General features: G+C 34.7%; 1 protein-coding gene across 3 annotated transcripts in view; it reads right to left on the bottom strand.

Moving 5' to 3' along the window:
- ARID2 (AT-rich interaction domain 2) overlaps nt 1–23,687 on the bottom strand; it is a 170,920-nt gene that overhangs the window by 62,466 nt on the left and 84,767 nt on the right. For 2 of the 3 annotated variants that reach the window (XM_004274427.3, XM_033436505.2), the window contains 8 exons: nt 20,397–20,530; nt 14,966–15,184; nt 11,246–11,313; nt 2,512–2,578; nt 2,166–2,416; nt 1,739–1,835; nt 1,433–1,642; nt 393–560 (listed from right to left, as the gene is read on the bottom strand). In XM_004274427.3, the coding sequence (XP_004274475.1) occupies nt 393–560; nt 1,433–1,642; nt 1,739–1,835; nt 2,166–2,416; nt 2,512–2,578; nt 11,246–11,313; nt 14,966–15,184; nt 20,397–20,530 (1,214 nt within the window). The remainder of the gene's footprint in view (nt 1–392; nt 561–1,432; nt 1,643–1,738; nt 1,836–2,165; nt 2,417–2,511; nt 2,579–11,245; nt 11,314–14,965; nt 15,185–20,396; nt 20,531–23,687) is intronic. The other variant, XM_033436506.2, reaches the window with a different exon arrangement.

Genomic DNA, 23,687 nt, shown 5'->3' with positions numbered 1-23,687 from the left:
TTATACTTATGTATTCTGATGACCACCTGAGAGAATTATAAGGCAGCATATGATTACCCAATTCCTGGTCTATCAATTTCCAATGACTGAAATCACAAACCCATTAGGGCACTTAATACTTTCACAGTTGTGAATAATAATCCCTAATCCACACTACTCTAAATCCTTCTCAACTTCATTTCTCTATTATACTATTCTTCCTCTGTGCTCACGTTGATCCTGCTGCTCCTGGAATGTATAATGTCTAAGAAATTAAAGTACATACTCAATTCTCATTTAGGCTACTCTACTATAAAATATCAGTTCCCTGTGCTGCATATTTAAATTTATCTGTAGTATTAAATCTGACATACCAATAACCCCATTGAAAAAGATTATACAAAAACACTAACCTGGGGCAGATGCTACATGGGTCTGGGTTTGGACTTGCTCTACAGCTTGTGGCCTAATTTCAGATAAAATTTGATGACTGGAACTTGGATGTTCGACGAGTTTTACTGCAGCCAGTGCATCGGGGCCAAACATCTGAATATCCATGGAAACCAGACACACTAACATGTCTAAAATAAAAACCAACAGTTATTAGTCAATAATATTGTAAAACAATGACATCGTTGAAAAACACATGCTATACATATATAAAACGCTGCTTCTCAAATGCCAGTCTGTGAATCATTGTACATCAGAATTATCTGTGGATCCTTAAAAAAGATTTTTAGGCTCAATCTCTGAAGACTGATTTAGAAGCTCTGGAGTGGCTGTTAGCTATCTTCATTTTTAAAAAACTTCCCAAGTGATTCTGATGTGTAGTCAGATTTAGGAACCACTGATAATGGAAAGTACAGCTTAATTTCTCAATAGTAATACTTTTCAAGCCAAATCTTTATTAACTCTGATTTTAATATTTATGTCAAAGAAAGAAATCATTTGAATCACTGAGTAATATGTTAACGTGACTTGTTTTAGTAAGTGTGTTTAAAACTGACAACCCATTGAACTCATTGAAGGTGAGTTCAATGATTTTGAAGATAATACCACTACTAGCATTTCTAGGAAGAGAAGGAAGCTTGTTCCACTCAGCTTTAGTTGCTTAATAGTAGCAGCTGACCACTTGAAACAGATGGACCTGCCCCCCAGAGTCAGACATAGCCATCTTGTTGATTTCAAATTTAATATATAGTAATAGAAATAAAGAGAAGAAGTAAAGATTACTGATAGCCACATGCATCCTGGTTTACACATAATAGAAGTTTCTTGCTTATCTAAAATAGACAGAAAGAATAACACAAACAAGCGTGTCTGAAAGGGTAATGACTCCTCAAAATAAACAGTAAGCCCCAAATATCAATTGTGATTTTTTACAGCAACCACATTAAATATTTTTTCCTTAATAAAGAAAATAACTTAAATGCTTTTTGTGGTTTAGTCTTACCTATGCTCTTTTCTACTTTTGCAATTTTTGTGCAAGCTACATCTCCCATTTCTGTGAGCATATATAGCACCTCAAGTGTTGAGATTACGAGCAGCACATCAGGTAAAGTGAGATGACAAATGATCTCTCTGTATGAGTCCTGATCGACATATTCACAAATCAAAACACCATTATCCTCTGCTTTGCAAAGATTTCCCAAAATTTCCATGCCTGAAAAGCATACACACACAAACATGTATTTGTCTTTTAAAAGATGATAAAAAGCTTGTGTACTTTAGACAATGAGAAACTTAAGTGAGCGCTTACCCCTCATCTTTAAAAATCTATCCCTTGACATCAGGCATTTTGTAACAGTATGGAACATCAGATGAGTAGTTTTGAAATCAACAGGATCCAATAAAAGCTGGAAAAAAAAAAAGGACACTACTGTTTAGGTAGGCTTCTTCCAATTTAGATCCAAATGTATATTTCAAATTTAATAAAAATGAGCCGAACAATGTTACGTAACTTTAAAAAATGTAATTACTGTGAGAATAGCCATCAATGAATCTGGAGCATCATTTCAAATATTTCTCTTTTTCCACAAAAGTGTGTAATACCTTTAGGCAAAAACTATATGTAAGCATTTAATATTCTATAATTATGGCAAATATAACAATCCCACATCCTAAAATTTTAAAGTAAATATTGTGCTAACTATAAAAACTGTTTTAAGCTACTGTCACATGCTTACCTCAGCTGCAATATTTCCTAATGTGTCAAGGCCTAATTGCCTTAGAGAAATAAAATGACTATGTGCAGAAAGTAATAGGAAACGGAGACAGGTACGATTAGCTGCCAAGAGCTTAACATTGCCCTCCTCAAAGGAAAGATTTCGCAAAATCACTGCAATCTGAAGTACCCGTTGTCCTTCAATATCATTAATGCCCAGCTTTCGAGGTGGATGAAATAAAGATTCCCAAATCCATTCTCCTGATGTACCTTCTACAAGAGAAGAAAACATATTTTACTTAAACTGATATTTCACTTATTATTATTGATATTTCAAAGTTATTTAAAATATTTTCTCATTGACTTACCATGAGACTTGTTTCTGTCAGAAATGAGGTCACGTACTTCATTATCATCAACAATGTCTTTCCAAAACTGTAATGAGAAATTATTACACTTAGTTCTGACAATTTGAAATAACTATTCTATTACTTTAAAAATAGTCACACATACTAAAACTATAATAGTTCTACTATTTTTAGTTCAAGTAGATATCATTGTATTCTACGTACTTAGTTCTCTGACACAAATGCTAGATTTTTCTATAGTTCAAAGGTGTCAGTTTGGCCTAGGGCCCACAGATCCCTAAAAGGTCTGTGAAAAATACAGGGCATCTATGAACATGAATGAGGAGAAAAAAATGACATCTTCATGTTCATTAACCTCTAACTAAAATTTAGCATTTCCTTAGCATTTTCTTCAACTCTGAATGTTAGAAAACGAACCACAGTAGTAATAGCAGAACCTCTGACACTGTCACCGATATGAATCAGATATTTTCAGATCACTTTATAGCTATGGAAAATATCTAGAAATAGTGTTTATGCTCATCAGTACTTAAAAATTATGATAGTCATTAATCCCATTAGTAAACTGCATACAGTCACAGTATTCCTATTTACAGACTCCTGAGACATAGCTGGCTTGCTACTGAGTAAATCTACATCTAGAAGAAAATCAAACAGCAAGTGGTGAAGTATTTGTGTTCACAAATTTGTAACCCAGATATTTAGGTTTCCTTTCCAGTATTCCATACCAACAAACTGTTTTTTGACCCGTAAGACAGAGGAAATCAGTCGAAATCCACTGCTTAATATTTTTCAGGCTAAGAAACAATTGCCTATATATTAATATGTCTATACAAAATGAACTTTAATTTTAACTTTTCTATGCCATTTTATCTTGTTACTTCCCTACGAATGAAGAAGCACATGGGCCATTAGTTCACTGTTTATTTCTAAACATTCTGATGTATTTTCTAAATGATTGTATTTTAGTTTTGGGAATTAAAGTTCCTTTGCATTTAAAGTTACTGATCTGAGAAAAAGTCCACCACCAGAATGACTCACTGCAAAAAAACTCATGATAAAAAATGTTTGGTAACAATAAAAAAGAACTAGGCATATGAAGGAATAAGACAATATTCAATAACCAAGAAAAAAGGGCCACAGGATTTTCAAATAATAAAGATATCAGAGTGGAATTTTAAATGATCATGGAAAATAAACAAAGAAATAGAAGATAAAATCGAAAAGTTTGGCATGTAAGTAGAAACTATAAGAAATAGCTAAATAGAAATTCTAGAACTGAAAATAAGAACTCAATGGACAGATTTAACAAAGAATTAGAGTCAACTCAAGGAAGAATTAGTGATTGGAAGAGATGGCAGAAAAAAATACCAAGTTAGAAGCATAAGGAGACAAAAGGATGAACAGAATAAAAGCATTCAAGACACATACAGTGAAAAGTTCTAACATAAAATTAATTGTAGTTCCTGAGGAAAGACAGAAAGAATGGGCAAAAACAATATTTGAAAAGACAGGGTCGAGAATTTTCTAAATCAATTGAAAGATGCCACACCATAGATTTAAGAAGCACTCCAAACTCCAAGAAAAGATAAATAAAATGTGTAGGAGCATGATAATAAAATTCCTGAAAAGCAAAGACAAAAATCTTAAATGCAAAGGTGGAAAAAGGGACAGATAACCTTGAAAAAGACAACTAAAATTACAAGAAACTTTGTAAAAGAAATAATGGAAGCCAGAGGACAATGGGATATTTTCAAAGTGATGGAAGAAAATATCTGCCAAAGTAGAATCTTTACACAGTGAAATTGCTCTTCAAGAATAAAACTGAAAGGGCTTCCCTGGTGGCGCAGTGGTTGGGAGTCCGCCTGCCGATGCAGGGGACGCGGGTTCGTGCCCCGGTCCGGGAGGATCCCACATGCCGCGGAGCGGCTGGGCCCGTGGGCCATGGCCACTGGGCCTGCGCGTCCGGAGCCTGTGCTCCGTGACGGGAGAGGCTGCAGAGGTGGGAGGCCCACATGCCACACACACACAAAAAAAAGAATAAAACTGAAATAAAGACATTTTCTGACAAATGAAAACTGAGAAAAATATCTTCAAACCTGCGCTGGGAAAAAAAATGCATGAAAAGGTAGATGTGATTTAAATCAAAATAAATGCTGAATAAATAAAATACTAAAAAATAGTCTTATGGGTAAAAATATATATAAAATTAAAATCTATGAAAAATGCTTGGAAGAAAATTTTGCTCAGGCCGTAACAGTACTGCAGTAGTCATCTCATCATAAACCAATATATATAAAACAATTGTTTTCACAGACTGGGCAAGAGTAATGCAAAACTGTAATCACTGAAACATGGGAAGCAAATGAGGTGAGCTCAGTGAGTGCCTCATATCTTTACATAAACACTCTTTCTAGACAACGATACAGAGATAATAAACCCAAGAGGTCATAGCAATTACTAAACTGAGAAGACATTATGTATATATATATATATATATGTATATTTTCTCTCTCTCTCTCTATATATATATGTATATACACCCAGCTAATTCAGGTCCAAAAAAGACCATACCTTAGGAATAAAGATAAACTAGTCCTGTATTCGTCATAACAAAACTTAAAAACAACTATCCATATATTAGTTGAAAGCACGCCAGAACAATGTGCAACATTCTTGGAAGACACCAAAAAATAGACACTAAATAATGTAACAGTCCCAATACCTATATCTAGTAAAAAATTACTAGATGTACAAAGGAAGTGGGAAACATGACTCATAACTAAGGCAAAACTCAGTTTCAACAAAAAAAGACCCAGAAACAATAAAAATAGTGACACTAGCAGACAAGAACATTAAAACAACTATTATTAAATATGTTGAAGGATTTAAAGGAAAATATGAACATAACTAAGATGAATGTGGGACAATATAGAAGAGAATCAAATGGAATTTCTAGAGCTGAAAAACATAATATCTGAAATAAAAAAATATGACTAGATGGGCTTAATTGGAAAAGAGAAAATAAAGACATAACAATAGAAACTATTCACAATGAAGTACACAGAAAACAAAAAGGTCTAAAAACAATGAACAGAGCCACAGTGGCCTGCAGAACAGTTCCAGAAAAGCAGGAGGGGAAACAAAAAATTTTTGAAGAAATAACTGACAAAAACTTCCCAAATTTCATGAAAAATACCAAACGAAGAAGCTAAATAAACCTCAAGCAAAACAAAACTAACTAAATAAATATAAAAACCACAACAAGGCACATTAAAAAAATCAATGACAAAGAGAACACCTTAAAAGCAGTCAGATACAACATATCACAAAAGGAAGAACAATAAGAATAAAACTAACTTATTGTCAGTAATAATGCAAACAACACGAAAATGAAATGTTACCTTTAAAATGTTCATAAAGTATAAATGGTCTGAATGCATTGATGAAAAGGAAGAAATTGTACACTGAAAGGCACACTGAAGGAAGCAGGAGAAGAAAGCCTCAACTATAAGCCATCTATAAGAAACACTATATATAAAACTACAGATGAAAAGCACAGTGATAGAAAAAGATATATGATGAAAACATTAACCATAAAAATGCTGGTGTTGATAAATAATATCAGACAAGAGACTTCAGGATAAGGGAAATTACCAGAGGTCAGGGAGAGTAATTCATAATGACAAATAAAATCATCAAGAAAATATAATAATCCTAAATGTACATGCCACTAATAATTGAGGTTCAAAACACATGAAGCAAAAACTGACAGAACTGATAGGGAATACAGACATTCATAATTATAGTTGATAATTCCAACACTCATCTCTCAAGAAATCATAGAACAATTATATAGAAAAGCATTAATGATACAGAAATCTTGAACAACACTGTCAATGATATCGATTTAATTGTTATCAACAAATATTATATCCAACAATAGTACAACAAACATTCTTTTCAAGCGTGCATAAAACATTCACCAGAAAGACCATATGCTGAGCCATAAAACAAGTCTTGATAAGTTTAAAAAAGATTGAAGTCATATAGAATATGTTCTCTGACAAAAATGGAATAATGCACAACAAAAGTAGTATATAAATCAAAAAATAAGAAAACAGAGATGGAGTTGTTCTATTGTCCCTGCAATTATCTAAGAAGAGGTAAAAGTGCTAACTTATTAAACTAGTAAGGATTAAAATATAATCTCTAATGAGAAAACAGAAAAAGTATATGTAAAAACTAAGTGGGCAGAAAACTGACTAATAAACAATACTCAGTCAAATCAATTCAAAAAAGGTAAGAAAGGAGAAGGAAAGAAAACAAACCCGAACAGGCAGGACATATAGAAACCAATTCAGAGCATGGTAAATTTAAATATAACTGTATCAAAATTACACTTAATGTAAATGGAATAAATGCACTAATTTAAAAACAAAATTTTGGGCTTCCCTGGTGGCGCAGTGGTTGAGAGTCCGCCTGCCAATGCAGGGGACACGGGTTCGTGCCCCGGTCTGGGAAGATCCCACATGCCGCGGAGCGGCTGGACCCGTGAGCCGTGGCCGCTGAGCCTGCGCTCCGCAACGGGAGAGGCCACAACAGTGAGAGGCCCGCGTACCGCAAAAACAAAACAAAAACAAAAAAAAACCCCAAAGTTTTTCACACGGGGAAAAAAAACTGAAATATATGTTATTTACAAAAAAAACATTCATCTATAAGGATAAAAAAGACTGAAAGTAAAATATGAACTATATAGGGCTTCCCTGGTGGTGCAGTGGTTGAGAGTCTGCCTGCCGATGCAGGGGCCATGGGTTTGTGCCCCAGTCTGGGAAGATCCCACATGCCGCAGAGCGGCTGGGCCCATGAGCCATGGCCGCTGAGCCTGTGCGTCTGGAGCCTGTGCTCCGCAATGGGAGAGGCCACAACAGTGAGAGGCCCGCGTACCACAAAAAAAAGAAATCAATAAAAATAAAAATATGAACTATATAAACACCAACCAAATGGAAGCTGATATAGTTATATTGATATCAGACCAAAAAAAAAGGATAAAGGAGACTTAAAGGTAACAAGGACGCTTTATAATATGTTCAATTAACCAGAAAGATGTAACAACTATACCTGTGTGCACTAAATAGCCCATTCTCAAAATATAAAAACACAATTATTATAGAACTATAAGCTGAAAGAAACACATCCTCGATCAAACTGGGTGCTTTTAACATATCTCTCTTCATAAATGAAGAAATAAACAGCTGAAAAAGCCAGTACTTGCGAACTGGTTCATCTGTATCGTTTTTCTAGATTCCACATATATGCGTTAATATGAGATATTTGTTTTTCTCTTTCTGACTTACTTCACTCTGTATGACAGTCAGTTTGCAAGGCAGAAATAGAGACACAGATGTAGAGAAAAAATGTATGGACACCAAGTGGGGAAAGCGGGGGAGGGGGGAAGGGAGATGAACTGGGAGATTGGGATTGACATATATACACTAATATGTATAAAATAGATAACTAGTAAGAACCTGCTGTATAGCACAAGGAACTCTACTTCACTTCGCTGTACAGTAGGAACTAACACAACACTGTAAAACAACTATACCCCAATTAAAAAAGAAAACAAAGAGCCAGTACTGACGTGGAACTATTAAGTATCATGATTAAGTGTGTTGCTATAATTTGAAAAGATACATGCACCCCAGTGTTCACTGCAGCAGTATTTACGATAGCCAAGACATGAAAGCAACCTAAATGACCATCGACAGAGGAATGGATAAAGAAAATGTGGTACATATATATAATGTAATATTACTCAGCCATAAAAAAGAACGAAATAATGCCATTTGCAGCAACATGATGGACCTAGAGATCATAATACTAAGTGAAATAAGTCAAAGAAAGATAAATATCATATGATGTTGCTTATATGTGGTATCTAAAAAAAACGGTACAAACTTATTTACGAAACAGAAAGAGTCACAGATGTAGAAAACAAGCTTATGGTTACCAAAATCAAAAGCCGGGGGGGGGGTATAAATTAGGAGATTGGGATTAACATATACACACTATTATATATAAAATAGATAACTAAAAAGGACCTACTGAATAGCACAGAGAACTCTACTCAATATTCTGTAATAACCTATATGGGAAAAAAATCTAAAAAAGAATGGATATATGTATAAAAGATTCATTTTGCTGTATAGCTGACACTAACAAAACATTGTATATCAACTATACTCCAATAAAAAATTTTTTAGAAAATGATTAACTGGGGCTTCCCTGGTGGCGCAGTGGTTGAGAGTCTGCCTGCCGGTGCAGGGGGCGCGGGTTCGTGCCCCGGTCCGGGAGGATCCCACGTGCCGTGGAGCGGCTGGGCCCGTGGGCCATGGCCGCTGAGCATGCACGTCCGGAGCCTGTGCTCCGCGGCGGGGGAGGCCACAGCAGTGAGAGGCCCGCGTACCGCAAAAAAAAAACAAAAACAAACCAAAAAATGATTAACTGTGTTGGCTTAACTGACATATATAGAAACTTACACCCAACAACTTCAGAATACAGGCATACCTTGAAGATATTGCAGACTCAGTTCCAGACCATCGCAATAAAATGAACATCGTAATAAAGTGAGTCAGCACAAATTTGGTTTCCCAGTGCATATAAAAGTTATGTTTATACTACGCTGTAGTCTATGAAGTGTGCAACAGCGTTATGCCTAAAAAAACAGTGTACATACCTTGAATAGGAAATACTTTATTGCTAAAAAAATGGTAACCATCATCTGAACCTTCAGTGAGTCACAGTAGTAAAATCAAAGATCACTGATCACAGATGACCAAAACAAATATAATAATAATAAAATAATAATGAAAAAGTTTGAAATATTGAGAATTACCAAAATGGGACACAGAGACATGAAATGAGCAAATGCTGTTGGAAAAAATGGCACTGATAAACTTGCTCATCGCAAGGTTGCCACAAACCTTAAAGTTGTAAAAATGTATCTGCAAAGCACAATAAAGTGAAGGGCAATAAAGCAAGATATGCCTGTATATGTTATTTTCAAATACACATGGAGTGCTTATAAAATCTGATCAATGCTAAGCTACCAAATAAAGGGTGAAAACATTTCAAAGGTTTAAAATTATACAGAGTATGTTTCTCTGAACATACTGAAATACAGTTAGATATTAAGAAAAGGAAACTAGAAAATTTTTCATGTTTTTGGAAATTAAGAAAATTCCCTTCTAAATAATCTATGTTTCAGAGAGAAAATCATAATGGAAATATGAAGATATTTTTAAATGAGTTATAATAAAAACATGAAATATCAAAATTGGAAGTATAAAGTTAAATATGTGCTTGGATGGAATTTTATGGCTTCAAATGTATATATTAGAAAAAAATTTTTAAAAATCAATAACTGTAAGCACCAGCTCAAGAAATTAGAAAAAGTGAAGAAACTTAAACCCAAAGAATACAGTATGAGAATAAAATATAAATAGCAGAAATTAATGAAAACAGAGGTGATCATCTATTCATCTTCAACATACTGGTGTCTTCTTGATTTCATGTGATTAGTGACTATACTGACAAACACATTCCCCATTGTGACTGCATGTGTTACTTTAGTGTACTTTTTTGTGCATCTTACATTTTACTCACCAGTTTTCTGGAGTTATAGAAATTACCTGCTTAACTACAATCAAGAGACTTGGCTTTTAGTGGGTGGGGTAAGGACAGAATATAAAACTTTGGTGAGCTTGTAAAACTGGGAATTAAAAATGCAACTCCATATCATGGTGGGAAATTTGAAGGTTTAATACCCTAAGAAAGGGAGACAAAAGGGATTGACTGTCTCTGCATGAGCTTTCAGTTAAAAACAATCCATGATATGTTCACCACTAGACTGCTCCACATCTCCCATGGATTTGTTTTTACCATCAGAGTAATCAGAAAAATCTCCAATAAAAAAATTAATATAAAGTCATTCTGATCAGTATTTCCTTTCAAGTGACTGGCAAAAGCAACACAGAAGTGAAGAAATACTCTCCAACCAATCTGTACAAAAATTCTACAGAAAGAAATCTGCTGACATTTATAAACCAACATTATAAAACACAAAGGAATAATCCACCAAGTCAGAATCAGCAGAATTAGAGTTGCAGGAGGCTTAGACATTAGCATTATCAGGTATGTGTATATGTACATATCTTTAAGCTTTCATTTATATTTTACATATAAAATATATGATATATTCATGTTTATATATCATATATTCAATATATAATTTAATTATATTAATAAAGATATTTTAAATATATATTTTAAAAATTATAAAAGGAGAAGATCAAAAAGGGAAAATTTGAAAAAATACAATGAGAATTTCTAGAAATTAAAACACAGTCACTATAATAAAACTTAACAAACAAATCAAGTGGCATATTAGACACAGCTGAAGAGTGATTAAGTGAACTGAAAAAGAATCCTAAGGAAATTACCAGGACTGCTACTCACAGTCTGGGTATCCTTTGATTTACTGCTTTTATTACAGATTTATCATTCTCAGAAATCTATGTATGATAACTAAAAACTTTACTTCTGTTTATTAGCTATTCTAAACAATTTTTTACTCATGTTAATCACAATTTGTATATAAAATAAGCAACCATTGACCCTTGGCCCTTGGCTACATGTAATTCAGTGGTTCAACATTTTACTTTACGTGAATTACCTTAACAAAATCTCTATCAGTCTTCTCCTTCCATTCTTCTCCAAATACAGTAGAAAAGGATCCTAAAGCTAAAAGAATAATAGTGTATTCAGTAAAATGAAATTATTTCTTTCACTTAGTTCCTTAATAGGTAGGTTTGGAAAAACAGTAAAACTACATTTTAGGATACCTTGTTCATTAAAAACTGTTTCATAATAAATGATAGAAAGTCATGATAATTTCTTTTGAAATACTGTTTTTTTAAATTATAGAATTTAAAGAAAGTTTATGTCACTACAATCTAAAAATACACAACTCACTTTCATAATAGTTATACAGACAATAAGAAAAAAATGAGGGTACTGTAATAGTTACTCTGCATTAGTTTTCATTTGTAGAAGAGAAACATATTAAAAAGTCAAACTGATGCTACTGCTATTAGATTGCCAAACTGTTATAACTTTAAATCTTCATAGTCATTTCAAAAAGAATTATGTAATTCAATTAGTGGACAAGGCATTCTTTGGGAATAATTCCCACAATGAAATCTCCTTTAGGAAACATTCTCAGCTATAGCTTGTTTGTATTTCTTGATAAAGTTATCAGGAGCAAAGTCAAACCATCTATGTTCAAACGCTTCTTAATAACACCCTGCCCCCTCCGGACAACAGAGGTTAAGGTATATAGATAGATACATATCGCTTTTCTCTCCTCTGCGTTGCTAACTCATTTTGTCAGTTACAGGACCAGACAGTAAAGTTGTATAATACAAATGTCTAAGCTGTGACACAATAGGCATCTACCTTTAAAAATTAGGTAGGTACTTTCATCAACTACCTGTAATTATCTGTATTCTGTAATGAAAGCTATTGGTTTTCAAATGCAGAGAGAAAACTATGTATTGGCAATTTTTAACAGAAAAACTAGTTTTATGAATGTAATTCTTTAAAAAAACAAAAGTAAATCTCCTTAAATGGATGTGCTGTGACATGCATAACATATGGATATATTTTCTGTTGTAAAAGATTTAATGAATGTTTGCAGTCTTATTACGCCTTTAAGTATAGATCTAATATTTTTACTTAATATTGAGTTAAAGTTGTAAAGTACTTAGGTTAGAATAAAACTATTCATTGAAAAAGTACTAATAAGGGTGAAGAATGGAAACAGTTTAACATTATATTGATATTAGGATCATGGGGACATGATATAAAGAACAGATTTGAAGTTTTTAATAAATAAATTTAACTACAGTGACCTAAAGAAGAATTTCATAGAACATCAAATTTATATAGACGTAGCAGCTGAATCAGAAAAATGAAGTCCACACCCTACTAAAGAGACAAAATTTTGTTTGTTCTGAAGAAAACCTTATAAAGAAAAACTTCACTGGGAAAAGAATACTGAATGGAAATATAAGATGGAAAAATTAAATTTTTGTCACATGGAATTTTTATTATACTTCTTCAAATACATATATGTATAAATATTACACACCTTCAAAGAAAGTGGTATCTACATTTTCTCTCAATAAAAATTTCATGCCCTAAAAAAATTCAAAACCTCTCAAGAGCCTTATGAAATATGCCCATAATCAAATATACCCTTAATCTTCAAACTCAAAAGAATTATTTTCATAATGTAAAACCACTGTTTTAAGTATACGGTCTTCATAAAGTCCCTATGTACTCTGGAACTCTAAACTTCTAACTGTTGAAATAAAAGAAACATCCGTTAAACAGCATTTGCTAAATTATTAATGTTTTAGATTGCTACTCTACATAATAATTTAGTCTGAGATAAACAAAAATGCTAAAAAATGCAAGAAGATAAACTGGGCATAAAGAATGTCATGCCTCAGTGCATCAAAGCTGGTAAGCTCACTTTTATCATATATACAAATGTAATTCTTATTCAATGATTAAATGGTAAGAATTCACTAAAATTATTCTGGTCTGAGAATATTTACTATTTTTAAAAACTTCATTTTAAGATTTCTAAAAAAATGTGAAACAATTTTAAACCATTCTATATTAAATGCTGAAAAATGTCTTTAAAAGATCAAAATGAAATATCAGGAAGCAAAGAAAATGAGAGTGAGATGGAAATCTACCAAATTTAGATCTTCAAAGTTACAATACAAACTGATAAGTGCTAATCTTTTTTCCTCCTCCAAGTAACCAAGAATAGTTTCTGGCAGGGTAAGAAACTCATTTTCACTTTTGTTTAATTTCAAAATGTCTTCATACAAAATAAGTACATGTCAAATTGTAAGGACTCCTACTTAGGAAATTCCCTGGTGGTCCAGTGGTTAGGACTCCGTGCTCTCACTGCCGAGGGACTGGTTCAATCCCTGGTCAGGGAACTAAGGGACTGGTTCAATCCCTGGTCAGGGAACTAAGATCCCACAAGCCGTGCGGCATGGCCAACAACAACAACAACAACAGCAACAACAACAACAACAAAGGAATCCTACTTAGATAATCCCAAATAAAAGTATGTTTGAAAATTATACTACTGACCTAAATTACAGAAAAATGAACTCATTTGCAAACACATCACTGTTTAAACATAAAAACACTCATGAACCTATGAAATATTACATGAAATTCTCAGACTATATCTACTGTTCTATATAGTTTCCTATATGATAATTTCAAAATATATCAATACCTTAATCCATTAATAGAATATACTTCTGACAAAAGAAGTTACATGGTATTGGGGTAGAAGGAGGGTTGAGAAGCAAGAAAAAATTTTATGTCAATAACATTCAGCTGACATAGAATATTTTAAAAAGAAAAACTATAGCAGGAAAAAATTTTAAAACATATTTTCTAAATCCCTATTAAACTAGGGATTGCTAGTCAAATTGCTCAATTAAAGAATTGAGCAATTTGGTCTGAAAAGTAACCTAGATTTGAGATAATTACACAGAAAACAAAGAACGTGATTTATAAAAACCTACAAATAACAAATCCTACGAGTAAAAAAATATGAAATATTTGATCATTCTTATTTTGATTATTTATGCAGCAAATTTTCAAATTCATTGACCTAAATTGTTTAGTTAAAAATTATAACTACACACCAGCAGAAACATACTTCAGAAAACAATTTCTTCCAGGTCCTATTTTTCGCTATCAGAATTTTGTATCAAACAATTTTCTCAAATCAACAAACCCACATTTACTATAAGAAAAATACAGCATTTTAATTTCAAAAGCTCTAGTGAGGTTTTTATTATTCAAATATATAAGATTAAAAAAAATCCAAACATTCATTATTTTAAATAATACATTTAATATCGGGCTTCCCTGGTGGCGCAGTGGTTGAGAGTCTGCCTGCCAATGCAGGGGACACGGGTTCGAGCCCTGGTCTGGGAAGATCCCACATGCCGCGGAGCAACTAGCCCCGTGAGCCACAATTACTGAGCCTGCGCGTCTGGAGCCTGTGCTCCGCAACAAGAGAGGCCGCGATAGTGAGAGGCCCGCGCACCGCGATGAAGAGAGGCCCCCGTTTGCCACAACTAGAGAAAGCTCTCGCACAGAAACGAAGAGCCAACACAGCCATAAATAAATTAATTAAATTAAAATAATAATACATTTAATATAACAAAAGGAAATAAAGAATGCTAGTATATTACCTAATAAAAAGTACTTTCCCCCTTAAAAACCTTTAAAAAAAATCTATAACACCTTTAATACAATGATTATACAAAACATTAAGGCTAAAACTTACTGTCATCAAACACCCCGGCATTAGCAAGCAATAAAGTGATGATTTTAGGGTCTTTTTCAAGTTGCATGACATGTTTGCTTTCATTTGATAGGAGAGTGCATACATTAATAGCAAAGTCCACTTCATTTGGGAGTCCAGATAATAGTGAAAGCACCAATTTATTATAATCATTTGGCGAATTGAAGTCCATAGACAGCCCATAACTTTGACGCAGATAATCTAACAAAGACAAAAACGAAAACACTGTTAAGTATATCAAGGATTAGAAACCTTTTATGGTTAATATCTTCTGAATACAGGACAGAAGTTTGTTTTCTTTTATAAAATATAAACTGAGTAGAAGTTTAGAGTTCAACTTTCTAAACTTAAGTGAAAATTACATTCCTCAAAAAGTATTAAAACATAAAAAATGTAGATATTCTGTTGGATATCATTGCAAAATTACTATTGTATCTTTATTTTAATTTACCTTGTCTACATTTTTTATTCTTGTATTTCAAGGGACTTATTCCAATTTTTAAATACTATAAGCCAGAAAGGCTGGTTCCTTTCAAATTTTTAACAATATCATGTTTCTAAACACGCTGCCAACCTTCTTTACCCAATTTTGGGAGGATTATTACTTGTTTAGGTCAGATTTGCTGCCACATAATATGTAAAATTCATGCTTTTTAGTTCTACAGTTCTATGAGTTTTGATAGTCTTTTAACCACAACCACAATGGAGATAGAGAGTATTTCTATCACCCCAAAGAAGTTTCTTTATGCTCCTTTGTAGTTGATCCTCTCTTCTATCCATAAACAACCACTGATCTACTTTATTTCAAAATGCCAATTAAACAGAATCACACAATATATATCTTTTTGTGCCTGATTTATTTCATTTAGCAAAATGCTTTTGAGGTTAGTATCCATTTTGATGTGTGTATCAATAGTTGGTTCCTTTTTACTGCCATAGTATGGCTGTAACATAATTTGTTTATCCATTCCCTAGTTGAAGGACATTTGGACTGTGTCCAGTTTTTGGCACTTCTGAATACAGTTGCTGTAAACATTCACATACAGGACTTTGTGCGGACATATTTCTTCATTTCTCTTGGATTACTGGGTCATACAAAGTGTATGTTTAACTTTGCAAGAAACTGTGAAACTGTTTTCCAAAGTGGTGGTAACATTCTGTCTTTCCACCAGCGATGTATGAGAGAGTTCCTGGTGCTGTACATCCTTGTCGGCACTTAATACTGTCAGTTTAAAATATTCTGAATATGAGTCACTTATCTAATATTTATTTTGTAAATATTTTCTCCCAGATAGTGAATGGTTTACCTTTTCATTTTCTTAACAATGTCTTGAAAGAGAAGTTTTAATTTTGATGAAGTGTGATTTATAAATTTTTACCTCTACAGTTCATGCTTTTGTGTCCTAACAAATCTTTTCCTAACTAAGATTTTATGTAGGAGAATTAGACATTTTTAGAACTTTGAAGGTAGGGAAGATGGGATTACAGAACACTAATATATTTTATACTCATAATATATACATATTAGAAAATGTTATATTTCTAGAAATACTGACTCTTAATTGGTGCAGTTTAGGCCTTGGCAGCTACGTCCTGAGACATATACCTAAAGATCTAATTAGTTTAATGAGAAAAGGCAAGAAACAAGAGTTAGAAAACTGCTAGATGAAACATTTCAGAAAAATATGGATTTGAAAAAAAATCTTTTTAAAATGTCACTAAAGGGAATGCAAGTAGGAATCTATTGTCACAACATGCCACAGAAGAAAATCATGTAAGAAACTTCTTCATTTCCCAATGTAGATATCTGAGACAACTCTTCAATTCTAAAATATTCTAGGAATTTCTCCAATAAGAAGTATCACAATACACTTATAAATGAATAAGACACCGATTCTTTATAATATTTAAGGTTGAACAATAATATGTTGTTCATTTTTTATAATCTTGAAAAGTAAAATTTCTTATAAATAACATAAATATCTGGGGAAAATGTAACATAACTTCCGTGAATATAGGGGTTTTGATATTTCTATACCGCACAGTGGAATTGATCATGAGATGCCAAGTCTCAGCAATAATTAAGTTTTTAGATTCCACAAAATTTTCATGCAAATCTCTTCAATAGAAAACAAATTGGAACCTATATTCAACATCTGTCACAGTCTTCTTTATGTGCTTTCAATATGATCTTGGAATTGTTCTGTTTGCTACTGAAGAATAACAGATGCCATCATATACTCAATTCAATACATCCTTACGCGAATGACTTTGCCAAAAGTCATCTCCAATTAAAATAAGATGAATAAATATGATAATTATGAAAAGTCCTCTAATTATATGAGGCTTGGTAAAGATTCCTATGATAATATATGAGAAAATGCTTACAAGATTTTAAGAGCCTCCCTTCCCATCCCCAAGGAGGTATGATTAAATAGCTACAATGTTATAATGTGAATGGGATCAGAAATTTTCAACATTCTTGACTCAATGTTTATACAAACGCATCACTGCTGACAAACTAATTTAATCCGAGGTAATCTCTTTGTTTTCAGTTTAGAGGAAAGGGAGAATTGTTCCTGGAGTGCTGTTTACATTAAAGATACTAGACAGTACATTCTTTCCATTGATACTGGCAGTGATTGCTGTAGTTCAAATGTCTATAAGAATATGGGACATGTAAAGGAAAATTTTTGCTCAAATACAACTGATAAAACTAAAATAATACATCTTCCTGTATAAGCTCTCCCAAATTTACGTAACAAAAATGCAAATGGATAGGGTGCTTGGCCTCCTTTGACCGAAATGATTGAATCGGATTAAATGATCACTAAAATCCTTGCTAGCTCTAAAATTCTGCAATTCTATTAATTTCAATGAGTTGTCATGTACCAATTTTGCCTTTCATAATTCTTCTACTAGAGATATTGCAAATAAATAAAAAATCTTTAATTTAGAAACTAATTAATTTTTTAATTTTAAAGTGTAAGAGAAGATGAACAAAAAGTCCTTAGTAATCTACACTACAATTCTGCGGAACTGACTGTATCCAAATCAACACCAAGGAAGAAAGAATAAAGACGGAAACAAAAAGATTAGGTATTTATGGCATGGAAGAGTATGAAAAACTATGCAAATAAAACGACCATATTTTGATGCCAATACTTACTAATTCAAAGCAAAATCTATGAATACTTTTTTGGCCACTTCAAGTCACTGGGCAAAAGGCGTCAGTATCCTTAAAGGAAAATTTGGTCCCATATTCTATCAATGTACAATATTCTATCATGACAATTATGAGTAGAATTGCACTTCATACTAAATGCCAATTTATTATATTACGTTTCAAAATACTGTTTTAGAATACCTTTTCTTAATATCAACAATATAAGCATCTCTAGATAAAATACATTTATCCAAATACATTAATCTAAACCTATAAGAAGAGTAAGGCTGTATAATCAAAGATGTACACACAAATATTTTAAACATTCTTATTAAAATTTCCTAAGGCTCTTAATCTACCACCATGTAATTCTACTTTGGTGTTTATTTACACACACACAAACAGACACACACATATATATTGACAGCTATGAAGCTTACTATATTTCCTTAACGGCATTTGAAAAGAATCATCAGTGAAGGATTTGTTTTATATATTGATGGTCATGTTAATTTTTAGAACACTGTCATAATGTTGCTATGGCTCCTTCTAGAAAAATAAAAAGCACCTTCAAATTCATAAATGCTGCCCTGCAACACTACCTCTTTTCAGTTTGAATTAGATATATTGTAGTCTGATGTTCCCCAGCAAGTCCTAGTTTTTTTTTCCTTTCATGAGTCCCCAATCCTGATTTTGTCAAACATGTTACATATGTTACATAACTACTCAGATTCTCCTTAAAAAAAAAAACAGACATATGATAGCATATCACAAAGGAGTTATTGTAACACCAGACCAAGAAATTGTCATTCCCTTAAAAATTGTGTAGCTCTATCAATGACTTTCATTAGGCTTCTGAAATACCAGAAATATCTCTTTTTTTGAAGTAAATCATGTTTAATTAGGGGAGAGGGACAAAAAAAACTGATCCAGAAAAAAATTTCATTTTAAACAAGATCTAATGTAGAAATGGAGAAGCTGGAATAGACACCAAACTCTATTTAAGCTACAAGAATGGACAGTTCTGCTGTTGATGAAATATAGGAACAACACAGTTACAAGATGGTCTTAAAGGTCTTTAGTACAAGGTCTCATTCAATGTAGGAATACCCTATATAACATCCTTGAATTAGATAATGGTCATTAGCTCTTTTTAAAAACAGGAAGCATATCACCTAACAAGTCACCCCATTTTATTTAATCAGCTTAAGCTATTAGTAAGATCTTCTACATGGTGACTTAAATGTTCCCTTTTAACAGTAGTTCTTGAGGTAATAACTTCTCATTAAAGATAAAGCTAGATTTGGTTTGCACTCACCACTGCCACCACCCCTCCCAAGCCCCAACTATACAAAAGCATCAGATGAAAACCTCTTCTAACGAAGATCACAGATTCTAGGAGATTGTTTCCTCAGCTGATTGGGGAAGAAACAGAGTCAAATTCAACATGAAAGAAACTGAAAATAGATAATGGAAAATTTAAATCAGTGATACTGGCACAAACAAGGGAGCTTAAAACTAAGGATTACCTAAGAGATTGGTATTAGTACCAATGAAGAATAATAAAGATCTAGATAACTGTATATTTTATAAAGAACATACCCTTGAAAAAGATGTATCTCCTCTTTTTCAGGCCAAATGTTAGTGATTAAAGAAAAGAGATGCTTACCTCTTCAGAGCTCTCTTCCTAAGTATCACTGTCTCAACCCCCCGAGCCACAAACAACGGAACTCCCATCTATTCTGTCTCAAGAACCTCTTTATTAGACTCTCAACCTGATTATTTCCAACTTCAGTCCTGTTCTTTTTAGCTGCAGATTCCTCTATAACCATTACAAGAATGACATGAATGAAAAGAATCTTAAATCCCTGGTACCATGGCAGGAAAATAGTTGAATAGTAAGAAACATTTCTGAGAAATTCTGGTGCTGGGAATTCCAGGAATTGTAGAAAATCTAGATGCTATGAGTACTCCTCTGGCTTCCCTAATCCTAACAGGACCTTCCTCTCCTCATTTTAGTAACTATTCAGGTCAAACTAATCTTTAGACAAAGAAATAATTTTAAAACTTCACTTGAAAATACAGATATATTTGTGATGTTAAATTCCTGCAACTAAAAATCTTATATGTAGGCTATGACAGAAAGGGACCTCATACCAATTAGTTCAATTCAATTCATTGGACGATGTCTATTTTCCTAATTCAAAACTGTGGAACTATGCCTTGTTCATTTCCAGTGATATTTACCTGACACACTGTGTTGCTGGTAATTGTAGGAAGATGGAATTGCACCAATAGGAAGCTGTGGTTTGGGATTGCCTGGTGGTACCTCATCATCATCCTCCCCAAAATGATGAACTTTCTCGTACTTTTCTAGGTAACTGAAATAGAAAAACAGTACAGCAGAGATTTAAAATAGATTTACATCTTGTTTTTTAACTCCCACCACATATATCTGGTTTCCTTTTCTAGAGGCCCTAAATTTAAAATAATAACAAGATACCACAAACCTCATATTAGTGGGACAGTCACTTCAGCAGTAATACTGAAGACAAACTCACTGTAATGGTTCTAAAAGTGTTTTTAAATTTTCAGAAAAGACCACACCACTGCTCAAATAAAAATGTAAAAGTAAAGAATATCAAAGGACAACTACATGTAGATGAACAACAGTACATTTTATTTACTGATTAAAAAAATTATACATGGTCACTGTAAAAACCACGTGAAGGGGCTTCCCTGGTGGCACAGTGATTGAGAATCTGCCTGCCAATGCAGGGGACACAGGTTTAAGCCCTGGTCCTGGAAGATCCCACATGCTGCGGAGCAACTAAGCCCGTGCACCACAACTATTCAGCCTGCGCTCTAGAACCCGTGAGCCACAACTAGTGAGCCCGCGTGCCGCAACTACTGAAGCCCACGCACCTAGAGCCTGAGCTCCGCAACAAGAGAAGCCACCGCAATGAGAAGCCCGCGCACTGCAACGAAGAGTAGGCCCCGCTTGCCACAACTAGAGAAAGCCCGTGTGCAGTAACGAAGACCCAACACAGACAAAAATAAATAAATAAATTTATTTAAAAAAAAAAAAAAGTGAAAATGAGAAGATGCCCTGGCCTCCACATCTCACTCATCACAGATAACTACAGGTTCAAGTGTTTTCTGTATATTTTCTATGCATGTTTTTCTCTAACAACATATTTTAGAGATCTGAGCATGTCAATACACACAGTACCACCTCAGTCTTCTTTTTTTTTTTCTTTTTAAACTTTATTTATTTGGCTGTACTGGGTCTTAGTTGCGGCATGCAGGATCTGGTTCCCCGCCAGGGATCGAACCCGGGCCCCCTGCATTGGGAGTGCGGAGTCTTAACCACTGGACCACCAGGGAAGTCCCTACATGAGTCTTTTTTAATGGCTGTATAATATACGGTCCTACTGATACATCATAATTTAACAAGATCTCTAGTGCTGTAACTAGCTATGTTCAGTTTTGCTTTTTGCTATTACAAGTCATGCAGCAATAAGATTAATCTCAGCACCTGTTTAAATACTTTTCTCTCAATAGACACTGGAAATGGTATTATCAACTTTAAACAGCAATACAGCCAAATTCTCACCCAAAACTGATGTGCCCAATACATTTTGATCAATTTATAAGATAGTTCCTGTATTCCCCACTGGATCACCGTTACAGGGTATGGTCAATCTTCTTAAAATTAACTAGAATTAAATTCCCAAATTTACAATAAGATTCCCACAAGAAAGATTTTTAAATAGGGAAACAATTGATCAAATCCATGTCAAACACAACACTGTAACTAATGAACTTGTTACTATACTTCATAAGAACTTAAGCTGATTAATACCAGAGTAAAGTTCTAAATGTGATCATTTTATAGACCAATCCTTCTATCATTCCTGATCCAGGCAGGTACTAAGTCCATCAGTCACTGTTTTAAAAGTCCTGCAGAGGGAGGGTCTAAAGATGGTGGAGGCATAAGACGTGGGGATCACCTTCCTCCCCACAAATACATCAAAAATACATCTACATGTGGAACAGCTCCTACAGAACACCTACTGAATGCAGGCAGAAGACCTCAGACTTCCCAAAAGGAAAGAAAATCCCCACGTACCTGAGTAGTGCAAAAGAGAAAAGAAAAAATCAGAGACAAAAGAATAGGGACGGACCTGCACCTCGGGGAGGGAGCTGCGAAAGAGCAAAAGTTTCCACACACTAGGAAGCCCCTTCACTGGCGGAGACAGGGGGTGGGCAGGAGGGAAGATTTCAAGCCACAGAGGAGAGTGCAGCAACGGGATGCAGAGGGCAAAGCGAAGAGTTTCCTGCACAGATGATCGATGCTGGCCAGCACTCACCAGCCCGAGAGGCTTGTCTGCTCACCCACCGAGGCAGGTGGAGGCTGGCAGCTGAGGCTCCAGCTTCAGAGGTCAGACCCCAGGGGGAGGACTGGGGTAGGCTGCGTGAACACAGCCTGAAGGGGGCTAGTGTGCCACAGCTAGCAGGGAGGGAGTCCAGGAAAAAGTCTGGAACTGCCTAAGAAGCAAGAGACCATTGTTTCGGGGTGCACAAGAAGAGGGGATTCACAGCACCGCCTAAAGGAGCTCCAGAGACGGGCACGAGCTGTGGCTATCAGCGCAGACACCAGAGACGGGCATGAGACACTAAGGCTGCTGCTGCCACCACCAAGAAGCCTGTGTGCGAGCACAGGTCACTATCCACACCCTCCTTCCGGGGAGCTGTGCAGCCTGCCACTGCCAGGGTCCCGGGATCCAAGGACAACTTCCCCGGGAGAACACACGGTGAGCCTCAGGCTGGTGCAACGTCACACCAGCCTCTGCTGCCTCAGGCTAGCCCCGCATTCCGTACCCTTCCCTCCCCCGCGGCCTGAGTGAGCCAGAGCCCCCGAATCAGCTGCTCCTTTAACCCCATCCTGTCTAAGCAAAGAACAGACGCCCTCAGGTGGCCTACACGCAAAGGCGGGGCCAAATCCAAAGCTGAGCCTCAGGAGCTGTGTGAACAAAGAAGAGAAAGGGAAATCTCTCCCAGCAGCCTCAGGAGCAGTGGATTAAAGCTCCACAATCAACGTGATGTACCCTGCATCTGTGGAACACCTGAATAACAATGAATCATCCCAAGACAGTGGACTTGGGGAGCAAATGTAGACTTGGGGTTTGCTTTCTGCATCTAATTTGTTTCTGGTTTTATCTTAATTTAGTATTTAGACCTTATTATCACTGGTAGATTTGTTGATTGATTTCATTGCTCTCTTCTTTCTCTCTTTTTCTTTATTTTTATTTTTAATAATATTTTTTAAATTTTATTTTAATAACTTTTATTTTTTTATTTCTTTCTTTTTTTCTCCCTTTCTTCCGATCTGTGTGGCTGACATGGTCTTGGTGCTCCAGCCAGGTGTCAGGCCTGAGCCTGCAGGTGGGAGGGCCGAGTTCAGGACACTGGACTACCAGAGACCTCCCGGCCCCATGTAATATCAAACGGTGAAAGATCTCCCAGAGATCATCT

This window comes from Orcinus orca, chromosome 11 (genome assembly GCF_937001465.1).
Source record: "Orcinus orca chromosome 11, mOrcOrc1.1, whole genome shotgun sequence".
NCBI classification, from domain to species: Eukaryota; Metazoa; Chordata; class Mammalia; order Artiodactyla; family Delphinidae; genus Orcinus; species Orcinus orca.
The sequence above is the reverse complement of the archived record's forward strand: the minus strand, read 5'-3'. Positions and strand labels throughout refer to the sequence as shown.